At 39.4% G+C, this 15,937-nt stretch overlaps 1 protein-coding gene across 1 annotated transcript in view; it reads left to right on the forward strand.

The window, feature by feature from the left end:
* SCFD1 (sec1 family domain containing 1) overlaps positions 1-15,937 on the forward strand; it is a 210,123-nt gene that overhangs the window by 20,358 nt on the left and 173,828 nt on the right. Inside the window, exons 3-7 of the mRNA XM_077464793.1 lie at positions 892-980; positions 3,928-4,018; positions 4,736-4,858; positions 12,343-12,430; positions 15,036-15,125. Of these exons, the coding sequence (XP_077320919.1) occupies positions 892-980; positions 3,928-4,018; positions 4,736-4,858; positions 12,343-12,430; positions 15,036-15,125 (481 nt within the window). The remainder of the gene's footprint in view (positions 1-891; positions 981-3,927; positions 4,019-4,735; positions 4,859-12,342; positions 12,431-15,035; positions 15,126-15,937) is intronic.

The raw sequence follows: 15,937 nt of genomic DNA on the forward strand, positions 1-15,937 counted from the left end.
TGTCATTCAGATGAAGAAGAATTGACAGAATCAGGGGGATTACCTAAGAATGTTGCAAGCTGTATGCCTGTGCCACTCTTCTAACTTGAGACAATGGAGCAGATCCTGAGCCTTCATAACAAAAAAGGGTGAAAGCTCCTTTTTTTAATTAGGACTCATCAGCTCCTTTTTCTGTGCTTTTGCCTGCAGCAGTCATGGAAGCTGGAGTGAGGAGGAGGTCTTAATTCTGCAAGCTCTGCTCATGTTGTGAAATCACTGCATGGGCAGAGGAAGGATTTCTGAATGCAATGCTAGGGGCTCTTCTGTAAGGCTTCATGTACATGGGGTATTTTTACAACCTCTCCTGAACAATTTAACTTGACAGATAGTAACCCACGTTTTAAAACGTCCGTTTTTCTGCATTTACATTCTGTGTCTAGCGTTTTTCCGCGTTGGTGTTTAGAAGCGTTTTTTTTTTTTAAATGGCCAAAAGCGAAAAACGTCGATAAACGAAAGGTGGCTAAATGTGGGTTAGCGCGGATAGACGCTTTTGGCGTCTGAAACGTCGGGAAACTTCAGCGTCTGAACTAATTTTTTTGCCTTAAAAAAAATTTTAAATAAAAAAGGCCTATAAACGCAACTGTCTAAAAATGACAGTAAACGAACCTGTGTACATGTACACATAAGTTTAAAAAAGTGTCCAACTGCCTTTGAACATCCGTTTAGCAGCAGCAGTGCACATGGGGCAAGAGGGTTGGTTTTGTCACGGTCTTTGAGTTCAGCTTTAGTTGACCTTGTAGCAGTTGATAATGTTGGTTATTTTTTTTTTTTTTTTCTTTCTAGGCACTAAACATTTTACTTTCAATACAAATGTATTGGCTTAGTTCATTTACAATGCTTCTTGTGTTTCAGGTCCTTATTTACGATCGTTTTGGCCAAGATATCATCTCTCCTCTGCTCTCTGTGAAGGAACTGAGAGATATGGGGGTCACTTTACACCTGTGAGTTTATTTATTAAATTTTTTTTTTTTTGTGGCTAGATTTATTGAAACTAATACAGCGTTGAAATATCTTTAAGTAGTTTACTATGTGGTGAACACCAGCCTCACTTTGCAGTTGTATATCTTACTGTTGGAACAGTCATGCAGCAGTAATCTTTCAGTATTGGCATTTGAGTTACCAATTTGTCAGCGTTTTTTTTCTATCAACCTTTTAGCCTAGGTCAGTGATGGCGAACCTTGGCACCCCAGATGTTTTGGAACTACATTTCCCACGATGCTCATGCACTCTGCAGTGTAGATGAGCATCATGGGAAATGTAGTTCCAAAACATCTGGGGTGCCAAGGTTCGCCATAACTGGCCTAGGTTCACGCTAATGTGGTGTGGGGTTAGCAAAACGCAGTACGATTGGCAGAATCGGAAGGTGTGAACACCCATGCAAACTTATTCCAGTGCTGCAAAAAAAAGGTGCATGCACCTTTTCCATGCTGGCACAGTGCGATTTGAGCCATACAAAATTAATGGGCCCAAATCACACTGCAAAGAATCAATGTGATTTTACCAGGAATGCGATGTGATTACTGTCCGAATCCCATACTGTTCCCTGCACCGCAACAGTGTTGAACCTAGGCTTAATGTTTGATTTGTATGTGGCACAATTTATATATTTTAGAAATCTGTTTTGGTAGTTATTTTGAAAATAGTAATTCAAATTTAATATATATATATATATATATATATATATATATATATATATATATATATATATATATATATATATATATAATTACTTTCTTTTTTTATAGCCAGTTGTTTTTGGATAATACAGTGGCTCCTAAACCTAGCAGTAGGTGTATGCTGTTGAGCAAATTCGATTTTACTCCTTTAAAGCCTGGTACACACTACAGTTTATTATTATTATTTCTTTTTTTTGTGCAAACCTGCGGGTTTCACAAAAATAACCTAACACTTTTCGGTCTGAGACACTGCACTGTAACCATATGAGGTTAGTCCAGTGATCTCAGCCCCAACCGACTGGTGGACGGCCCCCCCACCAGAACACTCCGATCGGTGCTCTTTGCCATTGGCTGAGAGCGCCGATCGGGAGTTGGTCAGCTGTTGGTTTTCCATCATGCACGTCCGACAGACCAAAATACACATGGGCAGAATGTTGGCCGATATTTATGTACCAGGAATTGTCTCCTGACATTCTGCTCCTGTGTACGGGACTTAAGGTTTTTTTTTACACACTACAGTCTGATTGTTCAATGTTCTTTAGGGCTTGATTAGAATTTTTTTTATTGAATCCTCGTATTACAAAGTTATGGTAAAGCTAAAGGTCATTGTACAGAGAATTATATGTTTGGAATTTAAAGGAATATGGTGAGCCAAAAAGTATGAATGACACACCAGGGATCAGTTAGCTATTGACATCTGCAGCCTAGAAATTATCCACTCCTGTCCCTTAGCACAAATTGTTCTAAAACGTTATGCTTTGGTAAAGAGCAGAGCACTACAGAGCAGGTTTGGTTTGACGCAAACACGTAATAGTCTTATGACGCTTGTGTTCACTTTATTTCTCTGTTTTCTAAATAAAGATAAAGGTGAGATTGCGCTATGGATAAATTATAAAGTGAGCAAAAACACTGTAGGTAAGAGCTGCCTCTACCTTGTATGTCCAACCGATTGGGGTAGACTATGTTTATGAAAAAGGGGTAAGTAGATTTGGCGCTATACCTATAAAAACTTTCCAATAAAAAAATGTGTGTTCCTTCTTTATGCCGTGATGGGTATAAAGGTGAGTTAATTAAATAATAAGAGTGATTAAATCCCTCCCAACCAAAGAAGAGGTTGAAAGGACGCTTTCAGATTGTGGTGGAATGTTGAAATAAATAATTGGTGATGGTAGCTGATATATAAAAAAATATATATGTGCCTGTGATTAATACATAATAACAGATTTATACGGATTTACAACCAATATACATGCATGCATGCCTATAATATATATAGTGAACTATCAATCATACAAAAATTCATGCATATGATAATGTGCATATGATTAATATAAATAATTAAATTAATTAATAAATAGGTAGTCCCAAAACTATTTTTTGGGACTACCTATTTATTAATTTATTTATATTAATCATATGCACATTATCATATGCATGAATTTTTATATGATTGATAGTTCACTATATATATTATAGGCATGCATGCATGTATATTGGTTGTAGATCAGTATAGATCTGTTATTATGCATGAATCACAGGCACGTTTAGCATTTATATTTTTATTGTATTTTTTTTTTTTTTTTTTATAGCAGCCACTATCACCAATTATTTATTTCAACATTCCACCACAATCTGAAAGCGTCCTTTCAACCTCTTCTTTGGTTGGGAGGAATTTAAAAACACTTTAGGGTGTGAAACACCCTGAGATATTTAATCACTGTTATCGTTTAATTAACTCGCCTTTATACCCAGTAGGATGGGTATACATCACGGCATAAAGAAGGAACACATTATTTTTTATTGGAAAGTTTTTATTTATGTTTTAAAGGTATAGTGCCAAATCTACTTACCTCTGTTTTCTAAATGCAATAAAAAATGTACCTATTGTTCTTATAACTATGTTAGAAATTAGTCTTACTGACATAGATTGAGAATTCTAGCGATAGAAGAACTGGAATACTTATCTGGAAATAGTTCTAGTCAAGGCACCTTCAATTGTTGATCTTATGGTCCCTGTTAAAGGAGAGGATCAGCCAAACTGATTCTCTCCCTCGGCAAAGATCTACATGCTTTGGAGTTGTATTTCTTTCAGGAAAGGTCAAGAGTATATTTGCCATTTCTTTATTAATATGCTGCTGAAAATGACAGCTCAGTATGTCTGTATACTGTAATTCAGTCTATTCATCGCAGCACTATATATTCTTTTCTTCAGACTTCTGCACTCAGATCGTGATGCAATTCCAGATGTTCCAGCTGTGTATTTTGTGATGCCTACAGAGGAGAATGTGGATAGAATCTGTCAGGTATGGCTTTGTTCTTATTTTACTTGTTTTCAGCAAAGTTGAAAGTTTTTCTTACCCATTACATCCCATAAAATTACATTCAGCAAATAATGGGTCCACAATGCTCTTCAACACAATAGTGTTCCCATATAAAGTGTATACACTTCCGTCTCTTCTCCTTTGGCAGCTTCTGAATCAATTTACTACATGACCACCACAGTCCTGGGATTTAAAGGAAAGTCATTATGCTGGGAATATGGAGCTGCTGTATTTGATCTCCCTCTTAAAATGCTATCCCCTGTTTTTTTTCAGAAGGTGGTCAGCCAGCAAGAGTATCTTTCATATTTACCCCATTGCAGGATTCCTTTTAAGAGGAGTTCTGTTTGGAATTCTGCTTACTTACAGCAGAGAAGGCTGCACAATCCCTATGCTAGTTGTGTCTTGGAGATAATGACCCACACAGTGATTTCTATCTGCTGTATTGTTGGCACACTGCAGGAAATCTCTTACAATACCCTGACCAATACATTCATGGATAGGTTCTTTCAGAGTGCTAGTAGTATTCTGCTCTACTGCATGCTGATGTGGGGGAGGAAGGTAGTTCTGCATATGCTGGTACTGGTAAAGGCAATAATCTTGCTGCATGTTGGAAGTGAAGAGTATCCCTTATTTATATTGTAACACCACAAACAGGCCTGATGTTTGGCTTCTTTGAATTGTTTTTTTTCTTAATTGCAGGATCTGAGGACCCAGTTGTATGAGTCCTATTACTTGAACTTCATCTCTGCAATCTCCCGCAGTAAACTGGAAGATATAGCAAGTGCAGCACTTACGGCTAACACAGTGGCTCAAGTATCAAAGGTGAAATTGCTTATTCGCATTATCTGTTAGAATGTGTCATTTGAGCAGCCAATTGCACATTAAAATCTAGTGGACAAAAACAGCACACACATCCTTAGGATCCTCTTGCATACTTGCTTTGCATTATCAATCACCCAAGCAAACAGTTTAAAGAAATATGCTTATTTTTATTTAATGAAGGAAATAGGGATATGATGACTTGTAGGGTAAACCAAAGGAACATATCTAATTATTTATACAAACTCACCTTTTGGAGCACCGACCAAAAGTAGTGATTCAGTTTGAGAGACCGATCTACTGCAAGATTGCAATTTGCTTGTACATTCAATATACTACTATACTTTGCACATGTCTTAAAATGCAAATTTTAGGCCTGAAGAATAGGTACAAACCCCAAACATTATATATTCGGATTTAAACCAATATAATGCTGCGTTATCCAAATATAATCAAGTGATTATCTTACTTAATCCTAATAATACTAACTACTGTTCAGTAATGATGGTGAGGTATTACATTCCTATGTAATTTAATCAAACAAACATAACAATGCAATCTGATGTAAAATTATAAATGACTAGAAATTGCAGTCTTGTGCGATATTCCCAATGACAACCTATGTACCATACACCCCCCTATATACACATGTTGCATTTATATACAATAGACAACTTGCAATCCTATACGATAATTGTAATAAATGCGATAATTGCATGGACAACTTGTATTTTCATAAATCTATATAAAAGTGCATCAATATACAATAATCATTTATATAGATTTATGAAAATTACAAGTTGTCACTACAATTATCACAATTACAATTATCGTATAGGATTGTAAGTTGTGTATTGTATATGAATGCAACATGTGTATCATGTGTATATAGAGGGGTGTATGGTACACAGGTTGTCATTGGGAATATCACACAAGACTAAAATTTCTAGTCGTTTATGATTGCAAATTTTAATCGCATCAGATTGCATTGTTATGTTTGATTAAATTACATAGGAATGAAATACCTCACCATCACTATTGAACAGTAGTTAGTATTGTTACGATAAAAGTGGGGTGCCCCTAAAAAAAAAAAAAAAAAAAAAATTAAAAGTCAGCAGCTACAAATACTGCAGCTGCTGACTTTTAATAAACGGACACTTACCTGTCCAAGGGTCCAGCGATGCGGGGGAATGAAGCCCCCCCTCGTTTCCCACTCCGCTCGCGGCGCCATCATTCGTACTGTGGGCACCTGGCTGTGGCTTCACAGCCAGCACCCACTGCGCATGCGCACGTGGCGTAATACGCCGCACAGTCATCTGGGACACGTTACAGGTCCCAGATGACTGTGCCGCGTGATGTCACCAGCCCAGGCAAGCAAGAAGGTAGACTATGAAGGACTCCCTAGCAACAGGTATTTAGAGGTTAAAAAAATAATAATTCCCAATTCATTTTTATTTATTTTTTTAAAGAATTTTAAACACTTTTTTTATTTTTTGGTGGCAACACCACTTTAAGTAAGATAATCACTTGATTATATTTGGATGGCGCTGCATTATATTGGTTAAAATTTTTGTTTGACACAAGCATATGGGACGTGGTCAATGTTAGCAGCTGTCCTTTAATTAGCTTTAATTATGATCTGGATCTCTACATGGTAGCTTGCAACACTCTGTTTGCTTTTTAGATTATATATTCTGAAATTGCAGATCATTGAGAATAAAATGGTGGAAGTTGCAATTTCAACCTGAAAGCTGACAGTCGGCTTGTAAAGTACACCGAGACTCCTGGCTGCTGTAGAAATTGTTAAGAGAATATGCTTGCTGAAAATCTCCTGTATCTGCTTCCGTGAGTCTGATATTCCTTGTCCCCCTCTTTATGGTGTGGTTCCTTCCCCTGACCCTTATGTCACCACAGGACGTGTAGAGAGCATCAGATGGAATCTCAGAGTTTGTGTGGGCGGGAACAAGACATTTGACACTCCCAGAAGTGGGCGCAGAAAATTAAAAATCTAATTAAAAATAACCAACAATTTTACTTCCCTAAATGATTACCTTGTCCCCTGCCGGGTCTACACTGAGAACTGAGTGCTGATCGTTAAGTTCGGATCTTCTCTGAACACAGTTAAATCCCTCCAGTGCTCACTGGAGCGCCAGAATGTGAAAGGGGCAGGAATGGCTGACTCAGGCTCTTAGCGGGGCACATCATTGGCAGGATTCCTGCAGAGCCTAGACTGGCTCTGTGACATCAGCTGACAGCAGACTGATTTAGCCTGCTGTTGGCTAAATCGGGGTCAAAGGAGTGCAGAACTTAGTGCACTCCTGTGACCTACAGGTGAAGTATTGCCAAAGCTCTTTTTAATCCCTTATAGTAGAACATTTACCATAACAATTTGAAAACAATTAATGTTCTTTAACAAAAGAACATGCATTTCACATTAAAGAATAATTTCACCTTTTGAAGCAGGTAACATGTTACACCCATATTTGGAGTGTAACGGCTAACATGCTTCAGCACATGTCCTCCTCACCCCCCTCAATCTCCCCCTGTGACAGGGGGCAGGGGATCCTCTCCTCACAACAGTTTTCACATTTAAAAAAAACCTCCGCCGCACAGCCACATCATTCATTCACAGGAATCTATCAATGAGAGTCTGCCACCATGGCAGTTGGTTTGTAGTTCTGAGTGGACTGCAAGGGTACTGATGAGCACCCTTGTACTGTGTTCACAAGCTCTTCAGCTTTAAACCTGCTACTTCAGCTGTAGGGCTTGTCTGTAGGAGCCTGACATTGCAGCTGTGATCCACTGGTCCACTGCAGTGCTTTGCAGGCTCCTGTTGAAAAATATTAAATTCACCTTTTTTTGTGAAAAAATATGTGCATTTTATTATTTTTTGTCAAAAGGTGAACTTGGCCATTAATAATTATGTTACCAGAATTAGTGTGTGCTGTCAGTTACCTCTGGCATTGCTCCTGTTTCTTCTTGTCCCAGGCCCCATTGTGCTGAACTCCATACAAATAAATTGAGGGTGCCGCTTAAGCTTCTAGTAGATCCTTATATGCTGGCAACCGCTGGGAGCACAGGCAGAGAAAGAACTTGTAGAAGTCAATGAAAATGGAAAAGCAGTCCCAAGAGCCACACATCACACAAAACCATCATGTAAAGAGAAATCTCAGCTTAAACTCTGTCCATGCCACGCCCCATCATGTTTTACCCTGCCAATGGGGCCCATGACTAAACCCCATGGGTGGGGCGAAATATGTCAGAGGCGTGGCCTAGACAGAGTGTAGGCTGAGGCTGCTTCCACTCTGCATGAAGGTTTTGTGTGATGCGTGGCTCTTGGGACCTCTTTTCCTTCTTCATTGCCTTTGTGATGAAGCTCAGGGCAGTCACTTCCCTTTTTAAAAACTCTCCTTGGTTGCAAAAACTATATGTCACTTTCTGCAATTAAAATGTGTGCAGTTCCAGCCTTGACTGTATGTCTTGGCTCAGATGACCCAAGAAAAAGTTTATGCTAGTGACTAGGATTTTCACCAGTATCTTTCATCTGTGTTCAAAAGTGATATTGGGCTATGGTTAGACCAAGACTGGGGATTTGCGGTTGGTTTAGGAATCATGACTATGGGGTCAATTTACTAAAACTGGAGAGGGTAAAATCTGGTGCAGCTGAGCCTTATAGTTTCAGTTTCTAACTTCAGCTTGTTCAAATAAGCTTTGACAAAAAAGAAAAACTGGAAGCTGATTGGGTTCTGTGCGCAGCTGCACCAGATTTTGCACACTCCAGTTTTAATAAATCAACCCCTATGTTGGCCCATGCTGATTCTGGGATGAAGGAGTTGCCTTTTGTAAGGCAACTAAACGTGGTTATTAAGTGTGGGATCAGGATATCAGAGAATTTTTGTATAGAATAAGGCAGTGTAGTTATTTTGCCAGGTTTGAGATTTTTTGATTGCCAAGCGGAGTTCCTCTGCCATAAATAAAGTCAGCATTTGGAGAGGAAGGGTTCTGTTCAGAGGTTATGAGGCGTGAGATATCTTGGAAAATTTCTTGCACTTGCATTCTTGCAGGAAAGGGACCTGAAGTAAGAGTAAATTTGCAGAGGTGGTGTTGGAATTCTACCAGGACCTTGATTGGCTTAGCAATAAGTACATGGTGTCTAGTTCTAAGACCTACAGGCTTTGGTTGTGGTGCTATATCATTCAGTTGTTTATCTAGCATAGTGACAGGTTTATTGCTATATATGTCAAATTTTTGTTTCGTCCAGCTCAACTGCCTTCCTGCTATGATTGAGAGACCTGCTTTAATTCAGTTTAAGTTAGGAGTGGAGTTGGCCTTGTGAGCTTGAGGGGCCTGCTCCACTTCTGACTCCAGTTTTTTCCTGTGTTGGTCCCTTTGGCATCATTGATGCAAAACGATTTGTGTCAAGTGGCCTCTCACAACTGTTTGCTATGCTTCCCATTTTATTAAGTTGAAAACTTTCTGTGGTGGAGAAGAAGTCTAGCCAAATCTCATTTAGCTGGGCTTTTCCTATTGATCACAGGAGTGCAATTCGTTTTGCACTCCTGTGACCCATTTTCAGCAGAGAGCGGATTGAAGTCCACTCTCTGCTGATGTCATGTATATCAGTCCAGGCACTGCGTCATCCTTACTATGCGAGTCTGGATCCGCTAGGTACCTGGACCCACACCCATCTCAGCCCCTCGGCAAGTTGCTGAGAGCCTGAGACAGCCGCTCTGCGCTCTAATGAGCGTGGAGGGAGATGAGCAGAGAGCTGTGACTGACAGTCTGCAGCTCTGTGAAATCAGAGCGATCAGCGTTGTTTGATTGCTCGGTTTTCAGTGCAGAGGCGCCGGGGGACAGATGCAGCATCAAACCAATGCTGCATCCACCTTGGTAAGTATAAATAAAAAAATAAAATAAAATAAACCCTTACTTCTCTTTCAAGACAGGTGAGTATTGTTGTCTTTGCAGGGAGTGCTTCTTTTTAGTTTTTAAAATAGTGACAGAGTTATTTTGAATATAAACTGACCTGTTGCAGATGTTATTTTGGCAAGGATTATAGGAGTCCCAAACATACACAAATCTTGGAAACTAGATTAACAATGATAATGTAGTTGTTGTATTATATAATTATTATATATACTATAGGTATATTCAAATTATTACAGATGGGAGATAACTAATATATACAGTATCGTGTAGGTATTGTATTATAGGTACAGTGCCTTGGAAAAGTATTCGTACCCCTTGACATTTTCTAAATTTTGTTATGTTACAACCAAAAACATAAATGTATTTTATTGGGATTTTATGTGATAGACCAACACAAAGTGGCACTGTAACGAAACGTCCCACACTCCGCTTGAGTGCTTCCGCCAGTACACTGCTTCCTCCAGTCTCGTCCCTCCGATATCAGATATTGTAAGAACCAGGCGAGACTAGTTTAGTTACACAGCTTGAACATGGAACTGTTTATTTAAGCAAACTCACCCAAATATATACACCAGGAGGACTTCTCTCTAGCAATACAAACTAACCAGAAATCTAATTAACCTAGCTAATTAACTAGACCCTTAAAGCAGCCAAGGCGACTCCATGCCCACCTGGCCATTGTTGTGATTAATCAGGATTTCACTACAGGTCAGACTTGTTGTCACCGAGCTTCACACAGTGGATTAAACATTATCATAACTATAAACACAGGATACCTTCTCACAATAGCAGGAGCTTCCAGTAGCAGATGAACCGTCGCCTACATTGTACAGAGGCCAATGTGGTTAGCTCTTTCAATTAACATGTTTAAAGCGGTTCTCCACCCTAAAGTGGAAGTTCCGCTCATCTGATACCTCCCCCCCTCCGGTGCCACAATCGACACCTTTCAGGGGGGAGGGGGGTGCAGTTACCTGGATAATCCAGGTATCTGCACCCACTTCTGGGACAGACCGCCGCAGATGCCCCCCCCCCCCCCCCCGCTTTAAAATCAAACAAACCAAGAATACTCATATATATATATATATATATATATATATATATATATATATCTATCTCTATCCTGGGAGATATTGTGGATAAATATTACTCTCCCATTTTAAGTAATCCAAGCCACATTTTCTCAGTCACCCTGTGCCCCTAATGGACACAGGGTGACTTAGACATAGGGGGTGTATGGGGAGCTGAAATGTGTGTTTCCCAACCTCTCCAGTGGATTCTGGGTTCCATGGGCCTTCCCATCACAGGCACACAATTGTGAATTGGAAGGAAAATTATAAATGGTTTTCCAAATTCTTTCCAAATAAGTATCTGAAAAGGGTGGTGTGCATTTGTATTCAGCCCCCCTGAGTCAATACTTTGTAGAACCACCTTTCACTGCAATTACAGCTGCAAGTCTTTTTGGGTATGTCTCTGCATTGCACATCTAGAGACTGAAATTCTTCTTTGCAAAATAGCTCAAGCTCTGTCAGATTGGATGAAGGACATCTGTGAACAGCAATTTTCAAGTCTTGCCACTGATTTTCAATTAGATTTAGATCTGGACTTTGACTGGGACATTCTAATACATGAATATGCTTTGATCTAAACCATTCCATTGTATTTCTGGCTGTATGTTTAGGGTCCTTGGTGAACCTCTGCCCCCCTCTCAAGTCTTTTGCAGACTCTAACAGGTTTTCTTTTACGATTACCCTGTATTTGGCTCCATCCATCTTACCATCAATTCTTGACCAGCTTCCCTGTCCCTGCTGAAGAAAAACATTCTCACAACATGATGCTGCCACCACCATGTTTCACTGTGGGGATGGTTTGTTCAGGGTGGTAAGCAGTGTTTGTTTTCTGCCCCACATAGCTATTTGCTTTTAGGCCAAAAAGTTACATTTTGGTTCTCATCTGACCAGAGCACCTTCTTCCACATGTTTGCTGTGTCCCCCACATGACCCCTACCTGTCTGGTGTATTCCTTGGCCTTCATGATGCTGTTTGTTCACTAAAGTTCTCTAACAAACCTCCGAGGGCTTCACAGAACAGTTGTATTTATACTGAGATTAAATTACACACAGGTGGACTCCATTTACTAATAAGGTGACCTCTAAAGGCAATTGGGTCCACTAGATTTTAGTTAGGGGTATCGGAGTAAAGGGGGCTGAATACAAATGCATGCCACACTTTTCAGATATTTATATGTAAGATATTTTAAAAAACATTCATCATTTTTCTTCCACTTCACAATTATGTGCCACTTTGTGTTGGTCTATCACATAAAATCCCAATAAAGTACATTTTCATTTTTAGTTGTAACATGACAAAATGTGGAACATTTCAAGGGGTATGAATACTTTTTCAAGGCACTGTATTGTAGGTATTGCTTGATTAATCTATGTTGGCCAGGTTGAATTTTTCCCAGCCAATTGCTAGGTTATTTGTAGTATATATGTGTTTTTTTTTTTATCCTGTATGATTTTACTTGGATGTAACACTGCAGTACTTTTTTTTTTCTAGGTCTTTGATCAGTACCTGAACTTTATTACTTTGGAAGATGACATGTTTGTGCTTTGCAACCAAAATAAAGAGCTTGTTTCATATAGAGGTAAATTCATTAAGACTTTTTGCTATCTTATTTTGTTCATTTTCTTCCAAGCCACTGTTCACACCTGTGCGCCAGGAGAACACGCATCAAATCACACACGTTCCTGAAGTGCATGTAAACGTGTATCTTTATTGCAGATGTGCTGTGGTTTAATTCCTTCTCAATGGCACCGCAAAAACACCTGCCAATGTATATGTGGTAAACCGAAGCAGAGCTCATAGTACTTTATTACCATGTGTTTTGGTGTGATGCATTAAAACAAAGGGTCCTGCACTTCTTCATGCAATAATGGGAAGGCTGCCTTCACTGCATGTTGACCTGTGTAAAAGCTTGCACTGACTAGTGTTGTTGCTGCACTTAGATGTAAACTGGGGCTAATGGGTGTGTATTTTAAGTTAAAGCAGTGTTCCGGCCTAGATTATACTTTTTATATAAAATTACCCCTATATTACACAAGCTTAATGTATTCTAGTAAAGTTGAAGCCAGACTGCATCTCTTCCCGTATTCAAGTGCATTCTGGTTACCCAGCGTGTATCTGCAGATCTCGCACATGCTTAGTGCAGCACAAGCAGTGTAAAAGTTTGCAGGTCGGTTTGCCTATTGCCTCCTGGGATTGAAGACACACATCTCCCATTAGGCATTGCAAACTGGAAATTATGTGTGGGGCCATGGCCTGAGAAGGAAAATGATTACAGGAATTATACAGTAAGAGCACTTTATAGGTACTATAGCACAAAAAATAGCTCCTGTAACTCCAGTGTGAAAGTGTCTCTCCTATCACTCCATCCCACACTAATCTGTGAACTAGAAACAAATTGCCATTTTTTTTTTCGTATCCCTTAGGGCACTTTCACACTGGGGTGTTGGGCGTCAGCAGCAAAGTGCCGCTATTTTTAGGAGTAGAAAATGTGGGTGGAAATCTGCTTTTAGAGGAACTGCAGTCTGCTCACATAATTTGTAATAAAAACATCTTTGCCATTCTGAAGCTTCCCTCCAACCACTTTGCATATTATTTTATATATACTGTGATTCTGTACTTGCCAAATATACTGCAGAAATCTCCCTCCACTGAGTCTGGCTGCAGCCATTTTAACTGTGGACAGCTGAAGCTGCTGCCTGTTCACTTCCTGGATTTACACCGACACACACAGGCACACCTCCAGCTCAGCAGCCCTGCAGCTCCCATTGGCCATCTAATGACTCACCACCTCCCCCCCCACTTCCTGGAAAACTATCATAAGAGAGAGAGAGCTGTGCATGATGTTATAATCCTAGGATTTTTACCAGACAAGAAACAGGAAGTGAGCTGTATAAAGTATTGCGCTAATAGTGCAAAACAAAATAAAAATGTATTATTACACATAAACACCTCTAAATCATGATAACTCAAATTATAAATGTAAGACCACCATTTGAAAATAAGTATAGAGTCACTTTTATAGTGATAAAAAAAAAAGTTCAAAAACTCAAATATACAATGAAAAAATTCACAATATATAGGTGACCCTTCAAACGTATGTGAAAATCCACCGGTGTGACCCTGAGGATGAGAAGATAGCTGGAAACACCACCACTGTGGATAGGAGGAGGCTTACCGAATGTGAGGACTTGGAGAGGTTTCTACCGCCCAAGTCCTAAAGGCTTGTTGGGTTAGCCAAACCCAATGGAGGCAGCTGGTCCTGGATATGTCTCAATTGATGGACATCAAACATCAATGGGATATGGAATGTGGACCGTAAAAAACTTGATTAGAGAGCAGAGGCTGATCAGATGGCAGTGTCCTCTCCTCTGTACATTTCTCCAGTGTGTGGACAGAGGAGAGGGCACTGCCATCTGATTAGCCTCTGCTCTCCAATGAAGTTTTTTTACGGTCCACATTCCATATTCCACTGATGTTTGATGTCCATCCAGTTGAGACGTATCCAGGACCAGCTGCCTCCATTGGGTTTGACTAACCTAACAAGCCTTTAGGACTTGGGCGGTATAAGCCCTTCCCAGTCATAAAGTGTCTATATAAAATGTTTTACTATCCAAAGTTAAAACAACAAGGGCAGAGGATTTAATAGATGGAAAGTTGAAAAAATGACTGAAGTTCCGCTCTAAGTGAGTTAAGGCTATCTATACCTATTCTACCCATTTTTAAATGTGTTTCCTCCCCCTCCTCCTATCTATCCTGCATAGCCTGTATAAATAAAGATCTGCATACCTTTTTAATCTAGTGTGGTCACATGATCCAACAGCTCACGCTTCCCTGTGTCAGAAAGTGGCTGTTTTTGGGGAGAAGACGGAGCACTGACATTGAAAGGACCATGGAAACCAGCGAGTGACGTCATGACTCCAGGGATTCAAACTAGTTGTCGAGAGCTCCCTAACATAAGGGAGCCAGAATCGGTGCAAGGAGTGAGGAGGGAACATTTATAAAATTATTGTAGTTAGCCTTACCACTTTAATGCCGAAATCTGAAAAACTGTCATCTTTATTATGCAATCCACACATCATGATATTTTATATGTTTGCTTTGATCTTGTTTTAGCAAAAGTGTTTAGTTTCTTTACTTCCTGTCTTTTGTGTAAGAATAGCTAAGTCTCGGAATTCTTTCCCTAGCACTGAATAGACCTGACATCACTGACACAGAGATGGAAACCATAATGGATACCATTGTTGACAGCCTCTTCTGCTTCTTTGTCACATTAGGTAAGTCTTCAAGAATAATATATACTTTCTGCTATCATTTTTATCTGTACTCTGGAGTAATTTTTCAGTTCTGACTATCGTTTTTATATTAATTTTAGAGTTTTATCAATTTTACTTATTGTTTCTGCAGCTTTCATATATCCGTCTGCACCCTGCTCATCAGACAGGGAATCGGCATCATCACACTGCTAGTTCCCTATCCAATCAGCTGGCAAACAGCATCTAAAGCTGTAAAACTCAAAATAGGATTGTTGTTTTTCATGCATTTTGGCAGGGGTGTCTGAATTAAACTAGCTGTATAGAGTTGCAAAGCCCTTGGCAGATGTATCACATGTATATAGTTCAGCTGTATTTAGATGTGTGTGTGGTGTTTTACTGTAATGTGAAATATTGCATTTTTAAATTCAGCAACATTATGCTTTTATTCTCTCAGAAATATGGAGCCAAGTGACATTTTAGGTACTAGTAATAGACTAAAACAATGCCATATGCAAATATCAATTTTTAATCATATTAATTGAATGTCCATGTCATAAACGGCCATGAACAGAAATGATGCTTCCAACACAGGTCCTGTGCAGAGTGGGAAAATTACATTCATTTGTTTAAAAGTGTGGGCAATGTCTCTACTTCACCTGTAGAATGATAATTGGAATATCCTGAAATAACAAAACTGAAGGATAACTGTAGTTTCAGAGAGGATAACCCCTTTGGCCCTGTGAGCTAAAGAAGCCCTATCCAACCAAATGTATACTTATCTGAATTGGACAGCTGCACTTCATATTGATTTCAAGAGCCCACAGCCAACATAT

The sequence above is a fragment of the Lithobates pipiens genome, unplaced genomic scaffold (genome assembly GCF_037356315.1).
Source record: "Lithobates pipiens isolate NorthernLeopardFrog02 unplaced genomic scaffold, aLitPip1_a1.2 Scaffold_30, whole genome shotgun sequence".
In the NCBI taxonomy this organism is placed as follows: domain Eukaryota; kingdom Metazoa; phylum Chordata; class Amphibia; order Anura; family Ranidae; genus Lithobates; species Lithobates pipiens.